A 25,236-nucleotide genomic window follows, 5' to 3' on the forward strand; every position below is an offset into this window, starting at 1 on the left:
ATAGTTATTTAGTGAAAAGCAGTGAATGTCTTATTTTTATCCACTGTTTTGTTTGGTAATAAAGGCGTCACTTCAAGAATCCGCACATCCATAATGAAAGCATTTGATTACTTTCGTAACTGTTTGTGCTCATTTAAGAGAAAATTATTTGTGTTTAAAATAAAACACGACAGGACGGACATGTTTACATATTATTAAGTGTATTTGTCTGTTTAAAAACCCACCCAAATCTTAAAGTGTCCAGGTTCACTCCTCTTCAAATGGCATGTACAGAAGCTGATCTGGGAGCAGTGTCTTTATCACTACAGAGCACATCCATCAGTCAGCACCATGACTGGACTGATTCAGAGGCTGCATGTGAAGGGTGATGGTCGACGCACAGCTTTAATGGAAATGAAGTGAATGTTTGAGTTTTAATATTTATTTCAACGTGCTTTCAAGCCAAAATAAAGTGAAAGCATAATTCTCTCTTGAACAGCTTTTGCAATTATATCACATTTGAGATCGGCTTTTGATGCTATTTTCACTTTTCATGAAAAAATTTAAAATATGGGACAAATGCAGGAAAATACTTAAACAGGATGATAGCAATAGGATGAGTAGGGTCTGTCTGCGGACTGCAAGAAAGGGCGTAACATGAAGGTGCCTTAGGGGTGTAACTTGAAGTACGTTAGAGGCGTAACTTGAAGTTATGGAGCCATGTTAAAACTATGTTGTCGGCTAGATGGTGCTGTACATCAGTTATTAATGGCTACACCTACCCCAACCATCACCGTAATTAACATCTACACCTTCCCTAAACCTAAACTCAACCATCACAATTATTAACGTCTACACCTTCCCTACACCTACCCCAACCATCACCGTAATTAACATCTACACTTTCCCTAAACCTAAACCCAACCATCACAGTTATTAATGTCTACACCTTCCCTAAACCTAAACCCAACCGTCATAGTTATTAATGTACAGCCGTGAGTTGTGGAGGCTTTCATATTTGACACGCTAGCCATTGTACTTGCAACCACAGGGGGTGAAGCCGAGTAGGCTAGCTGTCATGACAAAACCGATGAAGAAGTCAGTGAGTGGAGTTGCATGGTGGAGTTGCTAAATGGATGAATATAATAATATATCAAATGACTAGGTTGTAGGCATGGGCCGGTTTAAGATTCTGGCTGCATGATAACCTTGGATAAAAATATCACGGTTTCACTGTATTTAATATTTATTTTATTTTTTGAAAGATTTATAATATTTTAGAACAGTAAATATGCCAGGCTAAATAATTCAAAAGATTAAATGACTTCTGTTGTTTTCATTTGTTTCAAAAACACAGATTTCTTTACAATTTAAAACGGCATCTTTGGATATATATATATATATATTTTGCTGGAGTTACTGTTGTCCTAAAAAACAAAGAAAAAAAGTAAATAGAAAATCTTACACATACCTTAGGAATGGTATTACAGAAAATGTAGGCGGTTTTAAAACCTTGACTGTTATACTTTGAAAATAGTTCTGGTCCCATGCCTACCTGGTTGTGGATACATTTGGAGAAAACTCATGAAAACATTAGGTGAAAATGTTCTCTGGTAAGTATTTCCACCATCTTGTCAACAACATCTCGTTGGTTCAATGAGATGTCAATAACATCAAGTTATGCCACTAACTTACTACAAGTTACGCCCTTTCATCTTGCAGTCCACAGACAGATACACATGTATAGGATGGTAAAATACGGGAGAATCTCAGTAAAAACAGAAGGGTTGACAGCTATGTGTCTGTCCCGGAAGATACTTCTACTGAAAGAAAATGTAATTGCTTCGAGTGTTCCTTTTTCTGTTATTGCTAATCCTTAGAGGTCATAAAAGAAATTAGGGGCTCGTTCGGGATATATTATATTTTATTAGTAAAACTTAAATTGGATTTCTAACAATCAGGAGTTTAAATGAACTACTCATATTTCATTTGTGCAGTTGATCAGTGTTCAGTATTTCTATGTGAAATTTTGATATTAACACGACCCATATATTTGGAATACATATTCTGTAACCTCATAGATAAAATAAACAATTCTTCAAACTCTCTTTCCACTTACTCTAGAAAGCTGGTGATGTAGTCCTTGCTGCAGGCCGACCAGGAGAAGGGATTGGTGTTGGCGGTGATATGGGCCGCCATCAGTTTGGCTGTCTCGTGACCTTTGGTCCCGCAGGAGTTTCCGATCCCATCATGATTCATGCCGAAGCTGCGAGACAAGCATCAGATCATCAGCTTTGATGGATCACGTCAATCACACCACAAACAAGCTCAGGCAGCTCTGAAAGCTCAGGAGGGGAGAGTGTTTCTTTCAGCTGAGCTGTAAAGAAAGGCTCTTTCTGGCTTGGTAACAGCTGTGAGAAGAGGACAGACGGGTCAAAGGCCAGAGGCTGTCTGGAGCTCTGGAGGAACGCGAAAGTTATAATCACCACCCTGATCCCGGCCTGTCAATCAATAATTACACGTTTGAGCAGACCTCAATTGGACGGTCGTCTCTTAATGAACCTGGCTTGCTTTTTCCCTTCCTACGAGCGGCTTTCATCTGCTCACGGGCCATCGGCGGACAAGACTGCTGAAGCATTCAGCCACATTCCTTGTCGGCAACTCCACAAATACATCATTTGAGCCGTGCAAACTCTGTTTCACTGCATATCTGTCTGGATATTGTATGAAAGCTTCAGATCGCCTTACTGCAAGACCTCGAAGCTTTCTTTGGTCTACGCGAAAGCAGAAATCAGCCTCTAATGCATATAACATACCCCACCCCCCCACCACCACATCACACAATTCCTCTGTGTTTTTTTAAGGTGCACATTTATGACATTTCACTCGACTCTCAATATAAATCAGCGCGGGAGAAACCTTCCCCACAAGAAGCCGGGGCTATTTTTACAACTGCTCCACAACAGAAGCAGACGCAAGGCATAATAGAGGAAATTGCCATCTCGCTGAACTCCGCCGAAACTCTACATAGACCAATAGATCATTGGTTATTTTTCTAAGCTTTCGGGATAGGGTTCATTTGTCCAGACTGCGATTTGCATAAAGATGTGTGTTCAGGCAGCTCAAGTTTTGCATTTTTGGCTAGAGGAACACATTTTGTAATAATGACCACAATAAAACCAATCCAGACACAAACAAACGCAGCCACAGAGGCTCTAATAGAGTCTTGACCAGTTCATTAAACATTCATTGAAAATTTATGAAAGAGTAACACCACTTTTGGATACGGTTTAATTATAGTCGTATACAGTGGTCCCTCGTTATTTGCGGGAGTTACATTCTAAAAATAACCTGCAATAGGTAAAATCTGCGAAGTAGTCAGCTTTATTTTTTACAATTATTATAGATTGTCTAAGGCTGTAAAACCCCTCACTGCACATTTTACACACTTTTCTCAGACAGGCATGAACATTTTCACACTTTTCTCTCTAGCTTAAACACTCTCAAAGTTCAAACCTTCGTAGAAAAATAAGTCCAGTATTATAAAATGAAACCAAAGATCAAAACTATTTGATCTTCATTTATTTTTTCGGTAATGATGCCCTAAAGCCGCATAACTTCTACCTTCCTTTAGCATGTCCAGAACAGTCTAACTTGTTGTTTTTTTTCAATTCAATTCACCTTTATTTGTATAGCGCTTATACAATGTAGATTGTGTCAAAGCAGCTTCACATAAAAGGTCATAGTAAATAGGAACAGTGTATTTCAGTTTGTAGTGTTTAAGTTCAGTTCAGTTTAGCTCAGTTCAGTGTGGTTTATTAATCACTACTGAGAGTCCAAACACTGAAGAGCAAATCCAACGATGCGCACCTCTACAGATCCCGAACCATGCAAGCCAGTGGCGACAGCGGAGAGGGAAAAAAAACTTCACTAAGTTTTTCACTAAGTTGTGCGACGGTTAGCATCTTTCTCTGCAGAATGTTTCGTCGACATTGTGGGAGAAAACTTGCAAACATACAGTGCAGCACTTCAGAGTCACACTGCGATCAAATATTTATGTAAATTTGGCAAGCTGAACACATTCTGTACTGTACAGGAGACACGGCACGGAGGATATTGATTGACAATGGTCTACAGCCAGTCAGGACATAGAACACAAATTGCGTGGAAAAAATCCACGAAACTGCAAGACTGCTAAAAGTGAACCATGTTATAGCGAGGGACATCTGTACTTCAATCTAGTATAACCAGATACTGACTGCTCTGAATGCTTTGTCATTGACAAATGGACCCAAATAATCATTACTGTGTGCCACAGTCATAAACTAAAGCCATATTGTATCACAACTTTTTGTTTTTTACTATGGTAGTACTGCATTTACCCATATTTTATTTAAATAAAAATGTGTAATTCCTTGAAATTTCTAATTACAGATGGAAAAATGATGGAAAATGTTTTTTTTTAATGGCTTTTACATCAATATATTATTGCATGAAATGTATTAAACCATATAATTTGAGAATTACCTGTTTTAAACCCCACTGGAACGAACAGGAATACTCACACTGATGTGGCTTTTAGAAATGCAGGTCTCAACGAACAAAATGCCATGACGAGCCGCGGTTAGCCACAGCACTCAGGGTAATTCATTACCAGTAGGGGGCAGCTGAGCTTCATTCTCAGTAGTGGCCAGTTCTATAGGCGCAGGACTCGATGCCGTAGGTGGCTGTTTCTACATGGAAGGTGGCATACCTGTCAACCCTTCCGTTTTTCCCAGGATTCTCCTGTATTTTACAGTTCTATCCCGCTGTCATCCCATAAAGGTATTTTCCCATTTTTCTCCCAGATTTTTTATCTTTCTGTGAAGAGCCGATCCTCCCTATACGCAACCTATACCGCCAAACCATCAGGGGCCACCCCTTGCTCTTAAATGTGAATCTGTTCTGTGCTTTCATTTTATTTAGGCATGAAAACACTTTGAAATAAACATAAAAATAACGCGATTCATTTTCTTTTCATTACAGGCACCATTGCCCCTAGTATGCAATCCTCAAAACAGTCAGTTCATGTCGACGCCAATAGCCTAGTGGTTAAGTGCACCGACATATAGCACCATGGTGCTCACGGTGACCCGAGTTTGATTCCCAGCTCGAGGTCCTTTGCCGACTCTTCCCCTCTCTCTGCTCCCAACTATTTCCTGTCAATTTCTGCACTATTCTATCCATTAAAGGTTAAAAACCCCTAAAAAAATATAATTAAAAAAAAAAAACAGTCAGTTCATGTAATGATGCATGACTGTCAGCTGATGCGCTCCATAGTGATAAATAGATGCTGTTTCCCAAGCGGATTCTGTACGTACGCGATTTGATGCAGAGCTCAAGTGGACACTGGGTTTTGGGTGTGTGTTTGAACAGACATATACACATCATCATAATAATAATAATAATGATGATGATAATAATAATAATAATGGAGGTTCATTCCGCTGTGGCGACCCCAGATTAATAAAGCCAAAAATAAAATGAATGAATGAATAATAATAATAATAATGATAATAATAATAACAACAACAACAACATCTAGACATGTTGGTCTTGTTGGGTTTTCTTTTAAACACAACAAATTTTGTCTTAAATGAGCATAGCCAGTTAGGAAAGCAATCAAATGCTTTCATTATAGATGTGTGCATTTTTAAAGTGACACCTGTTATTTAATGTAATCAAACCAAAAAAATCTAAACGAGAGATTCATTCGCTGCTCTTTAATCAGAATGTTTAAATTATACACTGAATGAAAGATTAATGAGATTTGATAACTTGATTCAATTTCTTTATAATAGTTAATAATTTTAATCAGCTGTACTTTTGCTAATTTATTCGTAGCTTTTTCTAATGTATACTAATTATTATGTGATTTGTAAATAATAATAAAAACGTGTTACTGACTGTATCAGCAGTTTATTTACATTAAAACAGCTCCAGATGAACATTTTCAATGTTGACAGGTATGAAGGTGGAGGTGTATTCTACATGTTTTATTCATATATGCTAAAATCTAATACAATGCTCTGCTTGGCATAACTGTGTTTATTGTTTTCTGATAAGAGAAATAGTTTCATTTTAGACACAATATTGCAGACTCGCCACAGCCATGGCTCAAATATAAAATTTTTGACTGTAGGCCTACATACAAATCCTTTCACATAGCTCAGCTAATTTTTTTTTAATAAACTGTTAATATTATTTTAATAATTGTTCTATAAACTGTTAAAGCCAAAAAGAATGATAAAATACAGGTTGTAATTTAAATTAATATCATTTAAATAAATAAATAAAATATATTATAAGAGCCCATATAGGCTAAATTAAATTAATTAATTAAATAACATCACTTCATAATTTAATTTTCATTCATCATTACAATCCCAGGTCCAAAATGACCCAAATACAAAACATTATATTTTGATTTCTTAAATTTCATTGTATGTATATATATATATATATATATATATATATATATATATATATATATATATATAATCTTTTTTTTATTCATTTTTTTTTCTTTTCAATTATTATAATAATGTGTATTTGCATTTGCAAAGTTTTGTGCCCATACTAAAACCAATGTATTTTTAAGATTTATTTTAAATGGGTCAAAATGGTCCCAAAAATAAAATCTTTATTATTATTCTATAATTATTATTATTATTAATGATATTATTATTACTATTATTATTATTATCATCAAAAGATTGAGTAATGGTGCTCATAGCAAAAAAGTGAGTTCAAATCTGGCTTGCAACATTCTCCTACCCTCTTCTCCCAGTTATGTCCAGTATAAGATTTTATATTCAGTGAATAAAAATGCCATAAAACACCACAAGCATATAAAATCACTGTAAACAACATGATTTAAGATTCAAACACCACTAAATAGCAACAATTAACATAAATACAGTTAATCTTTTTCACACAAACAGCCAGACAGAAACATAAATTAGAAAGAAAGAGAAAATGTCCTCACTTGTGTCCGATCTCATGTGCAATAGTGAAGGCCGAACCAAGACCTATATCTTCATTAATGCTGCAGCTCCTCTCCGGCTCGCACATTCCTGCAACGGACGCCAAACCTGACCACACACACAAAACACACAGACAAAAACACACAGATGAGGTCAGGTCAAGGTGTAGAAGTGTTGCACTGAGTCACCGCCATAAAATGAGATTCTTCACATTAACCTCGACACCACTGAACTTGAAGCTGGTGAGAAGTTTATGTGCGTGCTTTTTTAAATCACTAGGGGGTGGGTCAACACTGACGGCTAGACGATTAAATAAAAAAACAACTGATGTTGTAGCTGGAAAATGTCTAGACAAGGGGGTTAGATTTATAAATTCTACATCTGGTAACAAGGGACCACCTAGTAATGCAAGCCAGAGTTAGGAATTCAAGAAAACAGTTCACTTTGTGCCCAATAAAAAAAAGGATGTTTTTATTATCCAAAGTTTCAGTTGCAAAAAAAACCCGATTGTTTTCTTTATCTTGCTGTGTTTGTTTGGCTCCAAATGAGATTTAGTTGACAATCGTTGGGTATTAGCTAAAACTGGCATGAGCTGAAATTTATTACCAACAATGTTTTGGTCCCCAGCTTACAGGGACTTGGCTTTCTGAGAGGTCTGTGTGCTTTAAGCTTTATGTTGCACTGTCATTTTCCTTACCATAAATAAACAGGCCTGTTATTTAATTCGTATGGATGGAATGAAGGAAACATTAAATTTGCTCTCTGTTTTTTTTATGTAACAAAGTAATCTGGTATAAGACTGGTAAGCTGGTATAAAACACTAAAATTAGAGTTAATTCCCCATGAAATCAAAAAAATGTTAGTGTCAGTATGTTTGTTTTAAGGATATCTTATGTGTGCTCCAAAACAATGACAAAATTTGCATTTAGAATATATAAACATCCAAAGTTTGCACATCCACCGAACTGGATAAACGGCTGTGTCTGAAATCGCATACTTCTATAATATATAGTACGGTAAAAACAGTTCACGAGCTAGGTAGTATGTGAATTCATAGAATTCAAAAAAACGTTTACGAGAAGTACCCGGATGACCTACTACTTCCGGCGAGATTCTGAAGTGCGCATCTGATGTATTCTATGCTATCCCTATATAGCTATGCCATGCTATAAAGTCTAGATCGGTTGGGTTTAGGGTTGGGATGGGGGTAGCCGTTAAAAAATACAATTTTTGGGGTAATTTAATAGATAACATAAATAATCCCCGGTACAGCTACTGTTTTTACGTTACTGTGACGGTTGGGTTTGGGGTGGGGGTGGGGGTAGACGTTAAAAATGCAATGTATTGGGTAATTTAATAGATAACATAAATAATAGTCTGTACAACTACTGTTTTTACGTTAGTGTGACCATTGGGTTTAGGGTTGGGGTGGGGGTAGACATTAATAAAATACAATAAATAGAAAATTAAATAAATAATATAAATAATTTTCAATAACTTCCAGCCACAACTGTATCCGATCTAACAGCAACAGGGATGCAACTGATGCGGGTAGGTCACATGATGATGACAAAATTGCAGATGTAGTACCATTCATACTACTCACATTCATACTCTACAGAACATACTTTTCTAATGGTAGAGTAGTATATTTAAATTCAAATGCAGTACGTATTGAATAGAAGGCAATTTCAAATGCAGCCAACGATTTATTTCACTTCAACTCATTCATCAGTTTCTCGTCAAACCATCTGACCAATCAAATGCTCTCTAGTATCTTCAAGACGCTTCTTATTTGTTTTTCATTTTATGCGCTTGAGCTCAACAATTCTCACTGGCAGAGCTGTGATAAAATGAAATGCTATTGGCTGTTTTTAAAGGGGAGGAGCTACTCTGTTCTGCCCTTTTTTATGTTACAGTTGACATTACATTACACATCAAACGAAATAACACATTTCAAAGCAATTCACAAGACCTTTAAAACTAACCAAAAAAAAACATAAAATATTGATCAAAGCTATTTTACAAGCTCTTTAATTAAATGTAAAGGCTGGATGGATTATACACTGACCTACGTATTTTTTATTTTTTTCAGTTGCAATTGAGCCAAAGACAGCATAACGACAGATAAGCATATATGGGACCACAAAATCACAGCAATGCACATAAAATAAAAAGAAAAAAGTTATACAAATATGCCATATATATATTGACTACTGGGAAAGGTATTCCATAGATATTCATAACACCCAGATGAGCCTGTGCTAATAGTTTTAACACTGTATAACATCCCTCAGAATGTCATGATTGACCAATCACAATCAAGTATTCAAAAGTTTTATACTTGATTCAGAATGGCTGATGTGGAAATATTTTCAGATAAACGTATAGCTAAAGTAGTCCCAGGCAGGTCTTGACCATAATACAATTCCTTATCACTACGCTGGGGTGCCTTTTTCCAATCAAAGACATAAGTTGTGGCTGAACTATTAAAGTACGATTGTTTTTTAAAACTCGTAGTTGCTTTGCCGCAGATCCATCGTTTAAACCACGCAAGTTATAACAAAAAATGTTCATAATGACGATCTAAAAGGGGTTGAGTAACAATTTTTTTTGAGAAAAACCCCATAATTTTTTGTGCAAATTATTTTGTTTCACACACACACATTTAAAAAAAAAATCCAATATTAGTTTTGGTAAAAACATGCACTCATTTTCTTTATTAATTGAAATATATGTAAATGACACATATACAACCTATGTTTTCTTTACAAATATTATTGAGAATATGCCATATAAAATCACTAAGCTAACACATATTCTAATCTCATATAAAGCATATAAATCATAAATGGTTGTAGGCCTAATTTACAGTAGGCTATTTATTAAGAAATGAAAAACAATCCTACTTAATAACAATAATAAAAATAATAATAATAATAATAATAATAATAATAATAATAATAATAATAATAATAATAATAATAATGATAATTATTATTATTATTAAGTAGGATATTGTTTGTTTATTTTTTATTTAATTTTTTTGGAAAAGTCTAATTTTACAATTTGAAACATTCAAACCACTGCAGAAATGTTCTAACCAACAGACCCATGTCATATAGGCGTAAAGTACAGATACTTAATAAATAACCTATAAATTAAAAGCATTACAGTATGCTATGTATTTTTGTTTTCACAAGCTTTGGAGATGTAACGTAAATTCCGCTTTTTAAATAATGTGACCTATAGTTTTCGTCATAAGCCACGGCTGCGTTCAAAATGGCATCAATGTTTACAAAGTGCACTACAAAGGGAACGCAATTGTCAATATGAAGATCGCTAAAACTGAACTGTAAAAATATTTTGTAAGCAAATTACAACTAAGAGAGATGACTTTAATGCTTTTTAATTTAAATGTTAGAATGTTCTACAGAAATAGGGCATAGGGGGGACAACTGGGAATAGAACATAGCCAGGAACTCTGCTTTTAACAACAGCTCTAGGTTTGTGATGCAGTTTGCGAATGTTCGCTGGAACGATGCATTTGGGAAATTAATGAACTATGTTTGTAACGATGAAACTTGCAATCTAAGTTGGCTAACGATGGTTTTTGGAAATGCACCCCTGAATTTTGAACATCAAATCAAAGCAAAAGAATGAGAAGCGTAATAAACTAATCCAACGCACAGAAGCTGTCTGAGAACAAAAACCTGACAAATGTCTTGAAATACAACATCTGAACAGCGTCATTAGGTGTAGTAATCATAGCATAAGTGGAATAATTGACTCCAGTTCTTCAAATTATTAGAAAATAATACACATTTTGTGCATTTTTTTGTAATAATTCAAGGGCCCATCATTAATTATTTGTTACATATTGAATTATTGAACACATGTCTATTTGAAGCTGCCTAAATAGGGACTTTGGACCAATAAAATGTCATACAGCCTGGGGTGTGCAATCAGGAAGGAAATGCTGACTTATTTTCCAATATTCATTTAATTTACTATCAGATCTATTCTCCTGACAAAGACAAAGAAGATGGAGCACAGATTGAGTGTTCGCAGTCTTAAAGCCAGCTGCTTCTGTTCCCTTGAAGCTACGAAATGGGGGAAAAGGGCTTTTGCAAAATCCAGGTGTCTCTTTTTTTCTGTCTAGCCTGGGAGAGAAGAACAATTCTCACCAGATTACATCTGCTGATGATTGGTGGGAGCAAAACACAAACCCTGAAGCAAGATGCATGCAATCCAAGATCCAAGAAGAAACCTGTTCGGGCTCTGATGGGATCAAACATGTGGTGGGTAGTTTATCTGTGCAAACCAAAATGCACAAAGGAGTCTTTTAATTTAAAGTTAATAGCGCAACAAGTCTTGGATGGTTTAAAAACATCCACCTGTGGGTGGGAGTAATGATATTAAATAAGCTCCACACAAGGACGAGTAAATTTAATCTTGTTTACATTAATGGCTGTGTCACATTGACCTGTAAAACAGTAGAACCAATGGTGTTTGCAGTCATTGACATCAAACCCAGCGCAACATATTTTGACATGTGTTGGCATGTCTTAAAGTTTAAAAACACAAAGGCACATATACATTTTGAGGACTGTGGTGGAAGAGTATCAGTGTATCATTTTAAATGCAGTTTGACTATCATTAATGACTAATTTAGGACGATTTTTAAAACTATATCATTTTTATTTACAGTTATGCCTCCTACAAAGTGAACTTGTCTATATACACCACAAGTCGTTTAGACCCATTTTATGATTGGGTTAGACTAGACTACCTGTCTGGAGCTTGCCATTATATTTTTCATTGCGTATGGAAAAGAGTAGCTATGTGATTTTGGAAAGATTTTTGAGAGATAGCTTTAATGTGGGGGGGGGGGGGGGGGGGGGGTGGAATCTAGTTTAAAACATTAAGTGTCATGCACACAGAACATATTTTTGCAAAAAAAATGTGAGATGTAGCACTCTGGAATGGTTTTAAAATTCATCCATTCATTTATTTTTCGGCTTAGTCCCTTTATTAATCAGGGGTCGCCACAGAGGAATGAACTGCCAATTCATCCAGCATATGTTTACTGCAGCAGATGCCCTTCCAGCTGCAACCCATCACTGGGAAACATTATATAAACTCATTCACAAACATACACTACGGACAATTTAGCCTACCCATTTCACCTATAGTGCATGTGCAAACCGGAGCAGGCAGGGCTTGAAGAAGCGATCTTCTTGCTGTGAGACAATAGTGCGACCCACTGCACCACCATGAGACCATAGAATATTCCATGTAGGCATTAAATAAAACAGTTGTCATTGTAACTTGCAACTGAAAACAGATTGCTTGCTTGCAATGCTTGTCCTGCTTCCAAGTTCTTCTGATTGGTTCACTGCTTTTGAACTGACATTAATGAGCATCACTGCATGTAAATTGTTAAAATTAGTTTGAAAAAGTAAAGTTGACTTTCTTTTTTAAACTCAAAATCGCATCACTTGTAGGCAAGACACTCCAAAAGATCATAATGGTCACACACATCCATCAAGCACATATTTACATAATGAAAAAGGATTGGAACGGAGCACTGAAACGGAAAAATGCTTTCTGTGTGAATGCCCCTTAAGGCATTCAGTTTTTGTATAGCGTTTTCATATGGTTTTGAAAAATGTTTCTTCGATTTTAAAGAAATGTTTACATTTATTTTCACTCTTACTTAAGTAACAGTAGTTGCATTTTCTTTATACCTTGCTATACATGTGAGTACACTATAAAAATGATTATTAAAAAAAGTTAGTGGGTCAGTGGGCTTTGGTTCATGGACCAGAGCGCCCTGACCCACTGTGGGAGTGTAATCAATGGAGACTTGGAGAAGGTGTGTATGTGGGTGTATGACCTGCCTGTGTGTTTATCTGCAGCCACTCGATCACTGGTGATCATAATAACTGGAAATTTTACAGCAATTTTTTTACAGTGTAAGTTTAATTTGTAAGTATGTTAGTATATTATATTACATAACATATAAGCATATTAGTATAAGTATATACAATGCATACACAGTTTTTTTTTTTTTTTACATTTTTCCAAAAGATACAATAGTCAAGCCTGAAATGATTCATACCCCCGGGCTTTCGGGTTTGACTGTATGTATATATATATATATAGCATATATATATATATATGTGCACACAGTTTAAGTCAGAATTATTAGCTCACCTTTGATTTTTTTTTCTGTCTTAAATATTTCACAAATTTTGTTTAAAGAGCCCATATTATGGGTTTTTGAAAATGCCCTTCCATGTAGTGAGTAACATAGCTCTAAGTGAAGTGAAATATCCAGCTAAGGCTTAAATCTGAAAGTGTACAGTGTTTAAAACTATTGATTCATCTATAAAAGAGTCGACTCATAGTGCTTCAAACGAGTCGTCTTGATAACGAGTCATTAGGTGTTTCGTGATGACGCGGCTACGAAACACAAGTAGTTGCACGCTCAAACCCGGGACATTTGAAACCTGCGGCCCCGCCCACTAACACAGAAAAAAAGCCCCCCACACACACACAGAGACACACACAGACACCGGTCGAATGAAGTCACGCTTTGCAGATGGATATTATTGACAGTCTAATTAAAGATGAAACCTCAGCAATATAGCCCAGCCTTGAGCAGTTCGAGTGCTTCATCGGTTAGTTAAAGGAAGGATCAGCAAAGACTGCCTGAACATGGATCAGTGCATCGTGAATCAGTTTCTACCCCCATTTCACAAGTGTAAGTACGTGCGATTAAAGTTGTTGCCTCGTTTACTCTAGCTTGCAAATTATGCATTTAGTTGTGTTTTGTTACTTGTAACCGCGTGTACTGTATCAGGTTAACTCTTTATTTTCTCATATCGCGTGTAAAACCACGTTAAAAACGCGATGCGTGCCGCTTTGTTTACGGATCGTCAGCTATTCCTACACTCATGCAACGGTCAAGTTTCAAAATATTTCAGCTCAGGTTCAAGGGAGCTGTCTAAATTGCACCCAGCAAGCTGAACTGGCGCTCTAGTCTAGGCGAACGGTGAGTGTGTGTGTGTGTTGCGCAGGGCCGGTTCAGCAAGATGAACTGCCGCTCTAGGTTAAGGACGATCACGCCGCCCTCAACCCGAAAGTGAAAACGAAAGTGACCCGTTAGCAAAGTGAGGACCGGGGGGTGAGGGAGGTGTCGCGGACATCTCCCTCTCTATTGGTGTTGTGTCTTCTAAGGAGGAGGAGGAGGTGTTTGTGTGTGTGTGTGTGTGTGTGTGTGTGTCTGTGTGAAAAGAGCAGGTAGACTGTGACAGGCTCCTCGCCAGTTCTTGGAGTTTTCGCTCAATAAAGTTTGTCGTCTGTTTTTTTAAGTCCATCGTCTGTATTTACATTCACCCACTGGCAGCCCAAATCCACACCTTACATTATAAAGCGTGTATGCACTGTGACTACTTTTATATTGTTGATTAGCTGCTGGGCATTTCACTCTGTCTCGCGCTGAAGGCTGTCAGTTTCGACCTATCACAACAGGCTGTCATCGGTCCAATCAGCGCAGATTAGCTTCGCGCTGAGGACGGGTTTGGGTACAAATGAATCGCTGAACGAATCATATTGGAGTCGCTGGGATAATTAGGTAAAAATAAATGCAGATTATAAGACTATGAAAGTGATTTTTGACATTGCATGCATATTAGACTGTTGTTGGAGACCCTTAAAACCTAAATATGACCCTATTTCATGTATAATATGGGCTCTTTAAAAGAGCAAGTATATTTTCACAGTATGTCTGATAATATTTTTTCTTTTTTTCTGATAATATATTTTTTATACAATAACTTGCCTAATTACCCTAACCTGCCTAGTTAACCGAATTAACCTAGTTAAGCCAAGTTAAGTTTAGTTATATGTCACTTTCAGCTGTATAGCAGTGTCTTGAAAAAAATATCTAGTTAAATATTATTTACTCTCATCAAGGAAAACATAAAATAAATCATTTATTATAAATGAGTTATTAAAACTATTATGTTTGGAAATGTGTTGAAAAAAATCTTCTCTTCGTTAAACAAAAATTGGGGGGAAAATAAACAGGGGGGGCTAGCAATTCAGTGGGGCTAATAATTCTGACTTCAACTACATACATATTTATCATATATATAACATTTTAATATTACTATTATTTACCTTCTTGTTATTAAAAAAACTTCTTGTTTTTATGCCTCTTCAGAAATAGCAAAAATAATATCTAAATAAATAAAAAAGGGGGAAAAAGAAAACAGAAAGTAGATTTGATGTTAGATTTGTAACACCAAGAGTCTGAACAACTCCTTTAAGCTTTAAATAACAAAAATAGTATTGCAAAGGTCTAAATCTGGCCTCCCTGTGGGCAAAAATAATATTAAAAACACTGCCCAAGAATATGGAATAACAAGGAAAGCCTGTGTCTGCTTAGGACCCAGTGCTCCACCAAAGCACTTCTGGTCTCCTTATCCTCCTCTTCCAGAGGCCCAAACAAGAGCGGACATGCAAATCAAAGGCTAATAAGACACCGACTGGAGGCAAGAGAGTATAAAAGGAAAGCGATAAAGGATGGAAAAGCACTAGTGAAAGAGCTACAAACATTGACTCAATCATTTTGCCAGATCTTGGTGGTAAAAAACAGCAAATAAAAAGAAGCCCATAATAAACTAAAATAAGTCAAAGGAATTTATAAACAAATAATTTTAAATGATCACCACCCGCATCTTATAACTCTTGTAATCTTGAAGACTAAATAGGTTATAGAAGCTTGCTATAAGTGGACATGGCAACACTGTCAGTGCACACAAACCCGCTGTTTCTGGTTTAGTTTAAACTATCACAAAATGGGTTGTTATATTTTGTTGGTTAAAAAACAGAGAATACAAAACACTGAAAGTACTGTAATCCAGTTTTAGAGTAAGTCCCTTTTTGTACTGAATTCAGTAAAAAAATTTAAAGGGACAGTTCACCTAAACATGTACTCCCCCTTCACTTGTTCCAAAATTGTTTGAGCTTTTTTATTCTGTTGAACACAAATTAAGATATTTTGAAGAATGCTACAATTGCAACCCATTCTGATTATGTGCTACTATATACATTTCTGAAAAGCGGCAAATAACTCCCAGCAGCAGGTTTTTTGCAGTTTTAGTTTTCGTTAAACCCCAGAGGCCGCTGTGTAGGCTTTTTGAGATCTCAAATTTTTCTCGCCAGTGCCATTTGCGCTTGCTGTTCTCGCGTAAATCCAGCAGAGGCCGACTGACTAACTCACTGACTGACCGATTGTCTGACCGATCCCTCCACCCACCTCTTCCCTAAACCCGATAGTGTTTTAAAAAGCACAGATTGACAGGCGCCCACCCACTTCCCTAAACCCAACCCACAGTGATTTGAAAAGCAATCGAGAAAAAGAAAAGCCCTTGTCGCAGACTGATTTTTACTATGTATTTACTATGATTTTACCACATTCTAACCCTGTTGTTTACTTGTTTGTTCTATTTTTTTTTTTTACAAGCTTTTTGGAATCGTTTTTAGCTGGACTCAAACCCTGTCGTCACAGTCAACTCAGCTCTGCGTCTCAAATCCTCCGTCGTACATGACGAGCCACTGGACAAACTGGTAACAGCGAAAAAGCTGTCTTCTCGATGGTAAGAATCGAAAGAAGGTAGGCGTAAAAAGGAATGGTGCAGCCGTATGTTCCTCTGGCTACATAATTCATTCATTTATTCATTCATCCATTTATTTTCTTTTCAGCTTAGTCACTTTATTAATCGGGGTCGCCAGAGCGGAATGAACGGCCAACTTATCCAGCATATGTTTTTCCCAGCGAATGCCCTTCTAGCTGCAACCCATCACTGAGAAACATCCATACACATTCATTCACACACATACACTATGGACAATTTAGCTTACCCAATTCACCTATACCACATGTCTTTGGACTTGTGGGGGAAAACGGAGCACCCAGAGAAAACCTACGCCAACACGGGGAGAACATGAAAACTCCACACAACTCGACAAATGCCAACTGACCCAGCCGAGGCTCGAACCAGCGACCTTTTTTTGCTGTGAGGAGATCGTGCTACCCACTGCGCGACCGTGCAGCCCCCTATATAATTCACAGTGCAGGATTCTTGTTCAGTGTAGATTATGTGTAAGTAAAACTTTTGACTATTGCAAGAAACACGACATCGCAAAAAAAAAAAAAAAACTGGATGCAAAGCACTACACCCGCAGCCCACCTCCAGCTAAACAACAAATGACATCAGTTCACAAATCCGGATAATACAATTAATTAATAAATAATTTAAAAAACGGTTATTGCTTTTATTGTTAAGATGATGCAGCTACTGTCTACTGTAGAAGCGACTATGTTTTGTAATAGGGTAAACTTTTATCACTTTTTAAAGCAATTTATTCAATGTATAAAGCTTAAAGATTGATTTTGATTTAGGGATGTTTTTAGCATCTTACTTTTCATTTTGTTATACACATTTTAAAGGCTTAAAATCTGTTTTTGCCTTAATATAAATTATTTTTATGTTAGTACTCTTTGGCTTTATTGCAATCTTTATATCAATTTACTTTACGTTAATAACACAAAATGAACCAAAGTAGCAAACAAATTACTTTACATGCTTTTATTAATCTGTATATACAGCATGTATAGCTCTGGGCTCAGAAAGTTCTCAAAATATAATATTATCTTACATTTTTTAAAGGAAAATGAAGGTGTAGATTATAAAGGAGATTGTTAAATGCAGAGCTTCTTTATAAAAAAGGTGAAAAAACACCAGCAAATTCTGAAATAGATCAAACCTCAGCCAGGTAAGGAAAAGTAATATAACACATTACCTTCCATAAAAAGTAACTAAGTAATGCAATGATTTACTCTTTTGAGGGAGTAACTCAATATTGTAATGCATTACTTTCCAAAGTAACTTTCTAAACAATGGTATTAATAATTAATAAGCTTTATTTGCAAATAGCCAGCAGCTATTAATGAAATGTAAAAAAAAGTTCAGTCATTCAAATATAACTTGTTTTACTGGGTCATTGTAATATTTTCATCCTAAGTCTTTAGAGCTTCTAGAGATACCAGAATATTACATGACAGTGAATGCTGAAGAAAAGGAGTTACAGTTGAAGTCAGAATTATTAATCCCCTGAAATATTATTCCCCCTGTTTATTTTTTCCCCCAATTTCTGTTTAACGAAGAGAAGATTTTTTTCATCACACGTCTAAACATAATAGTTTATTAACTAATTTCTAACAACTGATTTATTTTATCTTTGCCATGATATCAGTACATATTATTTTACTAGACATTTTTAAGACACATCTATACAGCTTAAAGTGACAGTTAAAGGCTTAACTAGGTTAATTAGGTTAATTAGGCAAGTTAGGGTTATTAGGCAAGTTATTGTATAACTGTGGTTTGTTCTGTAGACTATCGAAAAAATATACATCTTAAAGGGGCTAATAATTTTGACCTTAAAATGATTTTCAAAAAAATTTAAACTGCTTTTATTCTAGCCAAAATAAAACAAATATTATAAAAAATATATATTATAAAAGATACTGTGAAAAACTCCTTGCTCTGTTAAACATCGTTTGGGTAATATTTAAAAAGAAAAAAAATGTCAAAGAGGGTTTAATAATTTAGATTTCAACTGTATATAACTTATAATTAATAAGTTATATTTGCAAATAGTCAGCAGCTATTAGTGAAGTGTAAAAATAAAACAGTCATGCTAATATAACTTATTTAATAATCTAATCCTAAATCTAAATTAGCAGAATATGACATGACAGTGAATGATGTAGAAAGTAGGAAAGAGAAATGTTGAAGCTACTGTTGTCTAGAAGCGTCACTGCTAAGCCTCACTGGCGGGTGTTGTTTTGCTAAGCCGAGGGTGCCGTTGGTCTGCTGTGACCCTCAGAGAGCAACACTTTGACCTGGGATCAGGGCAATGCCTCTGGGGTGTTGAAGTGGAGATGGAGGTGGAGAAAGAGGAGGAGGGCAGCAAGGAAGCAGAGCAGATGCCAGGGCAATTAAAGGGACCCGGGGAATGTGACGAATGCGGTCAATCTGTCAAACCACCCCTGGAGTCACAATATTACTTCTAAGATATACGGTTGAGCCCTGGAGGAGGCTGCTTTTAGATAAGACCAGGATTCGACTCTGGAGACCATTTAAGGGGAGAAAGCACAACCTGTTTGTTTTCTACTTGCGTTTTAAAATGTACTAGGTCTTACTTTATCATGCTGTTCATTTCTTATATATTAAAAAATTTAATTATCACGTATGTTATCAAGAAATGTAAATCATGATTATTAAAATAAAATACAATTATATTAAATTAAATTAAAAGAAAATTTAATTTTAACATTTGATTTTTTTTCTCCTTTTTTAAAATGGTTTATTTGATCTTTTATCATGTTTTTCTCTGGTATACATCCACTTCCATCATGCAACAGATAGAAGTGGAAATGTTTTGAAGTTTTGTGGAAATTTATAACCTAAAATGCTGTATGTTGCACAACATGCCATTTTTTAAATATTAATTAAAGGTTGTGTTAAAATATGCATTTCTGAGAAATAATAACAAAATATATTTTTTTCAAACATTAATTTAATTAATTACTTATTAAATTACTAATATTTTATTAAATTACTAAATTAGTTTATATTTTCATTCACTTAAATATGAAAAAATAAATAAAACAAACCAAACCAAACACAAAATTTAAAAAAAGAAAAGAAAACAAAAGAAAAGAAAGCAAAAGAAAAAAACTAAACGAAAAATAAATAACAAAACATTTTTTTTAAATAAATAAAACAAAACAAAAAATAAAAATAAAACAAAACAAAACAAATAAAACATAACATAACAAATAAATAAATAAAAGAAAAATATAAAACAACAAAAAAGAAAATAACAAAATAAAAATAAAATAAAATGAAAATAAAATTAAATTAAATTAAAAAATAATTCAGATAAGATGAGGATTCCACCCAGCCTGCAGAGGAAAAATGTGAGAGTTTGCCTAATCTTCACTTCTTCAAACATATTAGTTTTTATCATGTTGCTCTCGGTTACATATTGTATAGTCTCGCTTTCTTTTTTGGCTTGCCCAGGGGAGGGGTAAACACCTCCGTCCCGCAGCAGACAGAAGTGGGAATGTTTGGAAATGAAACAAGAGACAGCAGCGTCTGTAGAGTCAGGCAGGCGTTGAGCCATGTTTGAGCTCAACCTGAGGCAATGCCCCAAACAGCTCTATGAAGACAGCCTTTCTCAAAATAGGAAATGGAGCATTTGGTGTTCAGTGGTGTGAGTTTAAATCAAAGAATCTTGGGATGTATTTCAGGTACTCACCGAGGGTACCGCAGGGTTTGTTCTTGTAGGTGCAGATGTCATACCTGAAAGAAAAAGACACTGAACATGAGGTCATTATATGTGTGATATACTGTAACTGTGAAGAAAACCTGAATGTTGAAACATGAATGTAAAACTCGCTGACCAGCAATTTTAAAAGGGGTTGATAATGTGTTGATTTACTGATTTGAATCTTTCAAAGTAATATTTATCAAATGCCACTTGGTACTTGGTGAAGATGTCCATTCAGTATGTCGATTTTAGAAGTCTGTGTGAAATCAAAAATATTCAATGTTTATTTAGGCAGCGCACATTGTTTTTTCAGTGAACTAAAAAGTGAATTAGGTCAATTAATCTGTGGTAAATTAATCCATTGATTTTTTTTTTTTTTTTGATTTGGTAATTTTTAAAGTCTGGCCATTTGTTTCTGCATTTGGAGTGGCTGTCCGATTTTGTTGACATCAGTTTGATAGCTTCAGCCACAATATTCGTAACCATGTCCCTCTACAAGGAAATGATGCACGAAAGAAAGCCCTGCCCCTACTCAATACTTTGTTTCCGTTAGAGTCAACATACTGAAATAAAAGTCTAAGCAACTTATGTTTCACACATAATTGTGTAGCTTTAATGAACACCACCACAAACTCATCCTTATGAGAAGGACACACACTTTCCTCTCTGTATGCACCAGACACTTTAATTATTGGGCTTGACAAAGCACTTGTAGGTGAAATAGTCTTTTTCTCTCCATTCTTTTTTTTGGAAAACATTGCGTAATTTTGAGTGTGTCCACACAGGAGAGTGGGCTCTCTCCTATCTGTATATAAAAATTCTAAACCAAAAATTCTAAACCAATTTATACTTATCATAGCATTTTTATATTGCTGCTCTCAGATGATTTGAAGTGCTTCTTTTATCCTCACTTTTAAGTTGTTTTGTATAAAAGTGTCTGCAAAATTAATAAATGTAAAAGCACAGAATTTCTAAGTTGAAATAAGAAGGAGTTTTTTTTTATATTTTTTTCTAAACACCATAATATGCATATACAAATATGGTTATATTTACATATTTACAGAGTTTACAAATATGGTAGATTATCACAATTCATTTCAAATTTGTAGGACCTTCATAAACTAATTAGAAACTAAAAAAGCTTAAGAAAAGAAATAAATAAACCAGGAAATGTCAGGAAAAGTCTTATTTTTTAAAGTTGTGTTATAAGCTGTTCACAAATTGGCAATAAAAAAGCAACTAATACAAGAAAGTACATACAAATGGCATTTTTATTGAGTTTAAAACTTCGCAGCTAAAACCTAGTCTTTCCAATATGAATCTGCACAGTTGGAAATCTTGTGTGAAGACAAAAATTTTCCATGATCAAATTTAGCAAATTTCTAATTGTTTTTTTTTTTTTTTGCAATAACAACAAAACAGTCACAGTATATTCAAATCAAACTGAGAATAAAGTCTGTACAAACCATACAGAGTTAGATTTTTTTTAAATAAGGGAATTAAAAATTACATGTAAAGTGATATAACAAAAGCATAGAGAGAGAAAGAGAAAAAAGCTTTCCCATGTTGACCAACAAAAAGCTGCTTGGTTGGAAACTGACTTCACTGTGAGCTGTGAACTCTCCTGTATCAATACACTACAGACAATAGACAAAGGTCTTTCTTTTGCTTGTGAATATTTGCAGAAGTTTCACTAATGCAACTGTACCTAAATGCAAATGAATTCAAAATCCATTACCCAGATTTGAGCATCCACCATGACTTACTGTCTGTTCATGCTACTTGATTGTTGTTTAGTTTACTTTGTAACCCAAACCCTTTCTTTTTCCCCAATGGGACTTGTCGTCATTCGGCGGACATTTTCAATGGCAGCCCTACATGAAAGAATGGCAAATATTTTCTTATTCCCCGAATGGGGCATTTAACACCTCCTGAATAATATCACAAGCAGTTTGGGCTGCTGAGTGTGGCCAGAGGCATGAAGCCAAGCTTTGTTTGACATTGTCTTCAGCGCAGAGGAAAGACGCAGTGCCTGATCTGAATTACATTAAACTAGATTTGTGTTTTGCGTCAGGGGCGGCAGTGCACATATCCAGTCAGACTGGTAGTTGGAAAGTTCCTATCGGCCTGCTATTTTGGTGTCGATCTGAAGATATCCATGCGCTCTGTTTACTGTGGCAGCTGAAAAGGGTCAAAGGAGCCAAAAAGATCTTTGAATCTGGAAAATCATACTGGAATATTGCAGCCAGAAAATAAATAATCAAAACAAGGGTTTCTTTGTGCTCCTTTGCAGAGTTTACAACCATGTAAGACGCTGCTTGTACAATTTATACAAATGTGAAAAAAATGTAAACTCATTGTAAGATCAAGCTCATGTAAAATCGATTCAAATCTCTGCAGAAAATAAGAGTGCGAGTGCCTGCACATCTTTTGAGGGGCCAGAGAGATGCTACGCAATTACTGGATGGATGGATCGATGGATGGGTAGATGGATAGATGGATAGATTTTTAGACACGGTTTGGCCAACAGAGAGTCCAGATCTTAACCCTATTGAGAATCTTTAGGATGTGCCTAAGAAGACTTGCAGTAGTGCAGCAGTCCGACTCTCCCATCATCAGTACAAGATCTTGACAAAAAATTCTGAATAGGAATAAATGTTGTGACTTAATAAAATGCCATGATTCATGCCATAATCAAAGCTAAAGGTGGTCCAATTAAATATTACTGTTTGTGACTTTTGTTTATGAATGGGAAGTGTATATATATATATATATATATATATATATATATATATATATATATATATATATATATATAGGGAGAGAGAGAGAGAGAGAGAGAGAGAGAGAGAGAGAGAGAGAGAGAGAGAGAGAGAGAGAGAGAGAGAGAGAGAGAGGACTGCAAAATCAAGCACTGCATTCCATCAACGAGATTGAGCTGTTTTCATTCTGTGTTGTGGGTTTCGTGACAATGAAGATGGAATGAAGACATATAAGTTATACAATTGAAAGAGCTACATCACATATGACAACTTATCATCAACAACTGCACAACACTACAGACAAAGGCAACTTTAGCTTTCCTAATATATATCGTACATCTTCTAATACTTTAAAAAACTTGTGTTGGTGTTTCATATGGCACACATTCAATCAAAATGTATACTTATGTCACTGCAATTCCTATTTTAGTACAAAAAATCCTTAACAAAATAAAATGCTTTTCTTACCTAGAGGTTTTGTCTTGTTTTTAATCCAAATATTTACAAATTCTTAAATCAAGAAGCATTTTTTGGACAAGTAAAAAATATTGTCTAGTTTTAAGAAATAATGTGCCCAAACTGAGTGAGTTTTGCCTTAAAACAAGCAAAATAATCTGACAATGGGGTGAGAAAAACAATCTTGTTTTTCGATTTAAAACAAGATTGTTTTTCTTACCTTATTGGCAAATTATTTTGCCTGTTTAAAAAAAAAACTCACTTAATTTTTTCATATTATTTCTTAAATCAAGTCAATAAGTTTAGCTTTTCTAGAAAATGCTTCTTCACTTAAAAATATTTACATATTCGGACTAGAAATAAGACAAAAAAATCTCCTCTTAATTTTTTTTGTAACTTTTAATTTCTTCTAATTTTACAGCTTCACTGTAATGATGACAAGGAAACTGAATAACTGAATGCATGTGAATTTAAAAAATAATAACCTTTACTTTTCTACATTATACAATTTATAATGTCGACTCATTCACTTGTATTTAAATGTATTACTTTAAACTTAATTCTAAAAATTTAAAAGAAAATGAGGCATGAGTTTACATAAATGTCAGTGGTTGTCCATATTTTGCCACAAATACAGATAACTAGTTGAATTTGTTCTAAACCAGTAATAGTGCCTTAGCAATTGCAGCTATAGCTTAATATCCTACTGCAAAAGCTGTACTGTATAACCAGTACATTATTAAATGTTTTAAGCTTAAGCAAAACAGCATATTAAACATCAGCAAATTAAATAGAAATCCAAATAAGTGTGTAACAGACCCCCTGTTCTACTGGATGTCTAACTGATTTATACACTGTAGAGATAATTCAATAAAAATAAAAAATGGATGGCATACACAAAGAACGATGAACAAGGTCTCTGCCTTAAAGACGGGCTTTTAATGTATTAGAAAACCAAGGAGGATGCAAATTCAATTTGAGTTGCTCCCTTGTCATTCCACGACTCTCAAACCCAGCAGCATTAGGTACTGTCTCATGAACTTGTGTCGAGAAGCTGACCTCATTTGGACATCGATTTATTTTGATTTAGTTGCTTTAATTTCCCCCAGCTCTCTCAATGGATCGGATTCCAAACAAGCAATATTGCATCCCCCCGTCAGGCTGCGGCCAAAAGTCTAGAGCTGGAAAAACAGCGCTGAAGAGGTCAGAACGGACCGTCCGTCAGGATGAAGAGGCTTCATCACACGCTCTGTCTGCTGCTAATGTTTGTTCCTCGTGTACCCGCAGAGATGCTGCAGAGAATGTAGCAAACTCCATCATTCAAAGCTGCTGTCTAAATGTTTACAACTCTGAGCCTCCCAATGAGAGAGACAGATGACCACAGGAAATGCTACAGATGACCTCTGCTGAACTCAAAACAGTAGTATCGTAAAAAAAAAATCATATACAATAATATGAGAGTGATGTCATTTTTCTGTTGTGAAAGTTCAATTTTGGTAAGCTTATGAAAAATACAGCAATTTTCCAATTTTAGAAAACTATTTAGGCATCAATTTTAATTTGAGAAACTACTGATACAGTTGTAGATGTTTCGTTTT

At 35.3% G+C, this 25,236-nt stretch overlaps 1 protein-coding gene across 1 annotated transcript in view; it reads right to left on the bottom strand.

Moving 5' to 3' along the window:
* Nucleotides 1-25,236, bottom strand: part of adamts6 (ADAM metallopeptidase with thrombospondin type 1 motif, 6) — a 204,563-nt gene that overhangs the window by 108,418 nt on the left and 70,909 nt on the right. The window contains exons 8-10 of the mRNA XM_056466366.1: nt 20,409-20,452; nt 7,007-7,112; nt 2,099-2,245 (exon numbers count right to left, since the gene is read on the bottom strand). Coding sequence (XP_056322341.1) covers nt 2,099-2,245; nt 7,007-7,112; nt 20,409-20,452 — 297 coding nt within the window. The remainder of the gene's footprint in view (nt 1-2,098; nt 2,246-7,006; nt 7,113-20,408; nt 20,453-25,236) is intronic.

Source organism: Danio aesculapii, chromosome 10 (genome assembly GCF_903798145.1).
Source record: "Danio aesculapii chromosome 10, fDanAes4.1, whole genome shotgun sequence".
In the NCBI taxonomy this organism is placed as follows: domain Eukaryota; kingdom Metazoa; phylum Chordata; class Actinopteri; order Cypriniformes; family Danionidae; genus Danio; species Danio aesculapii.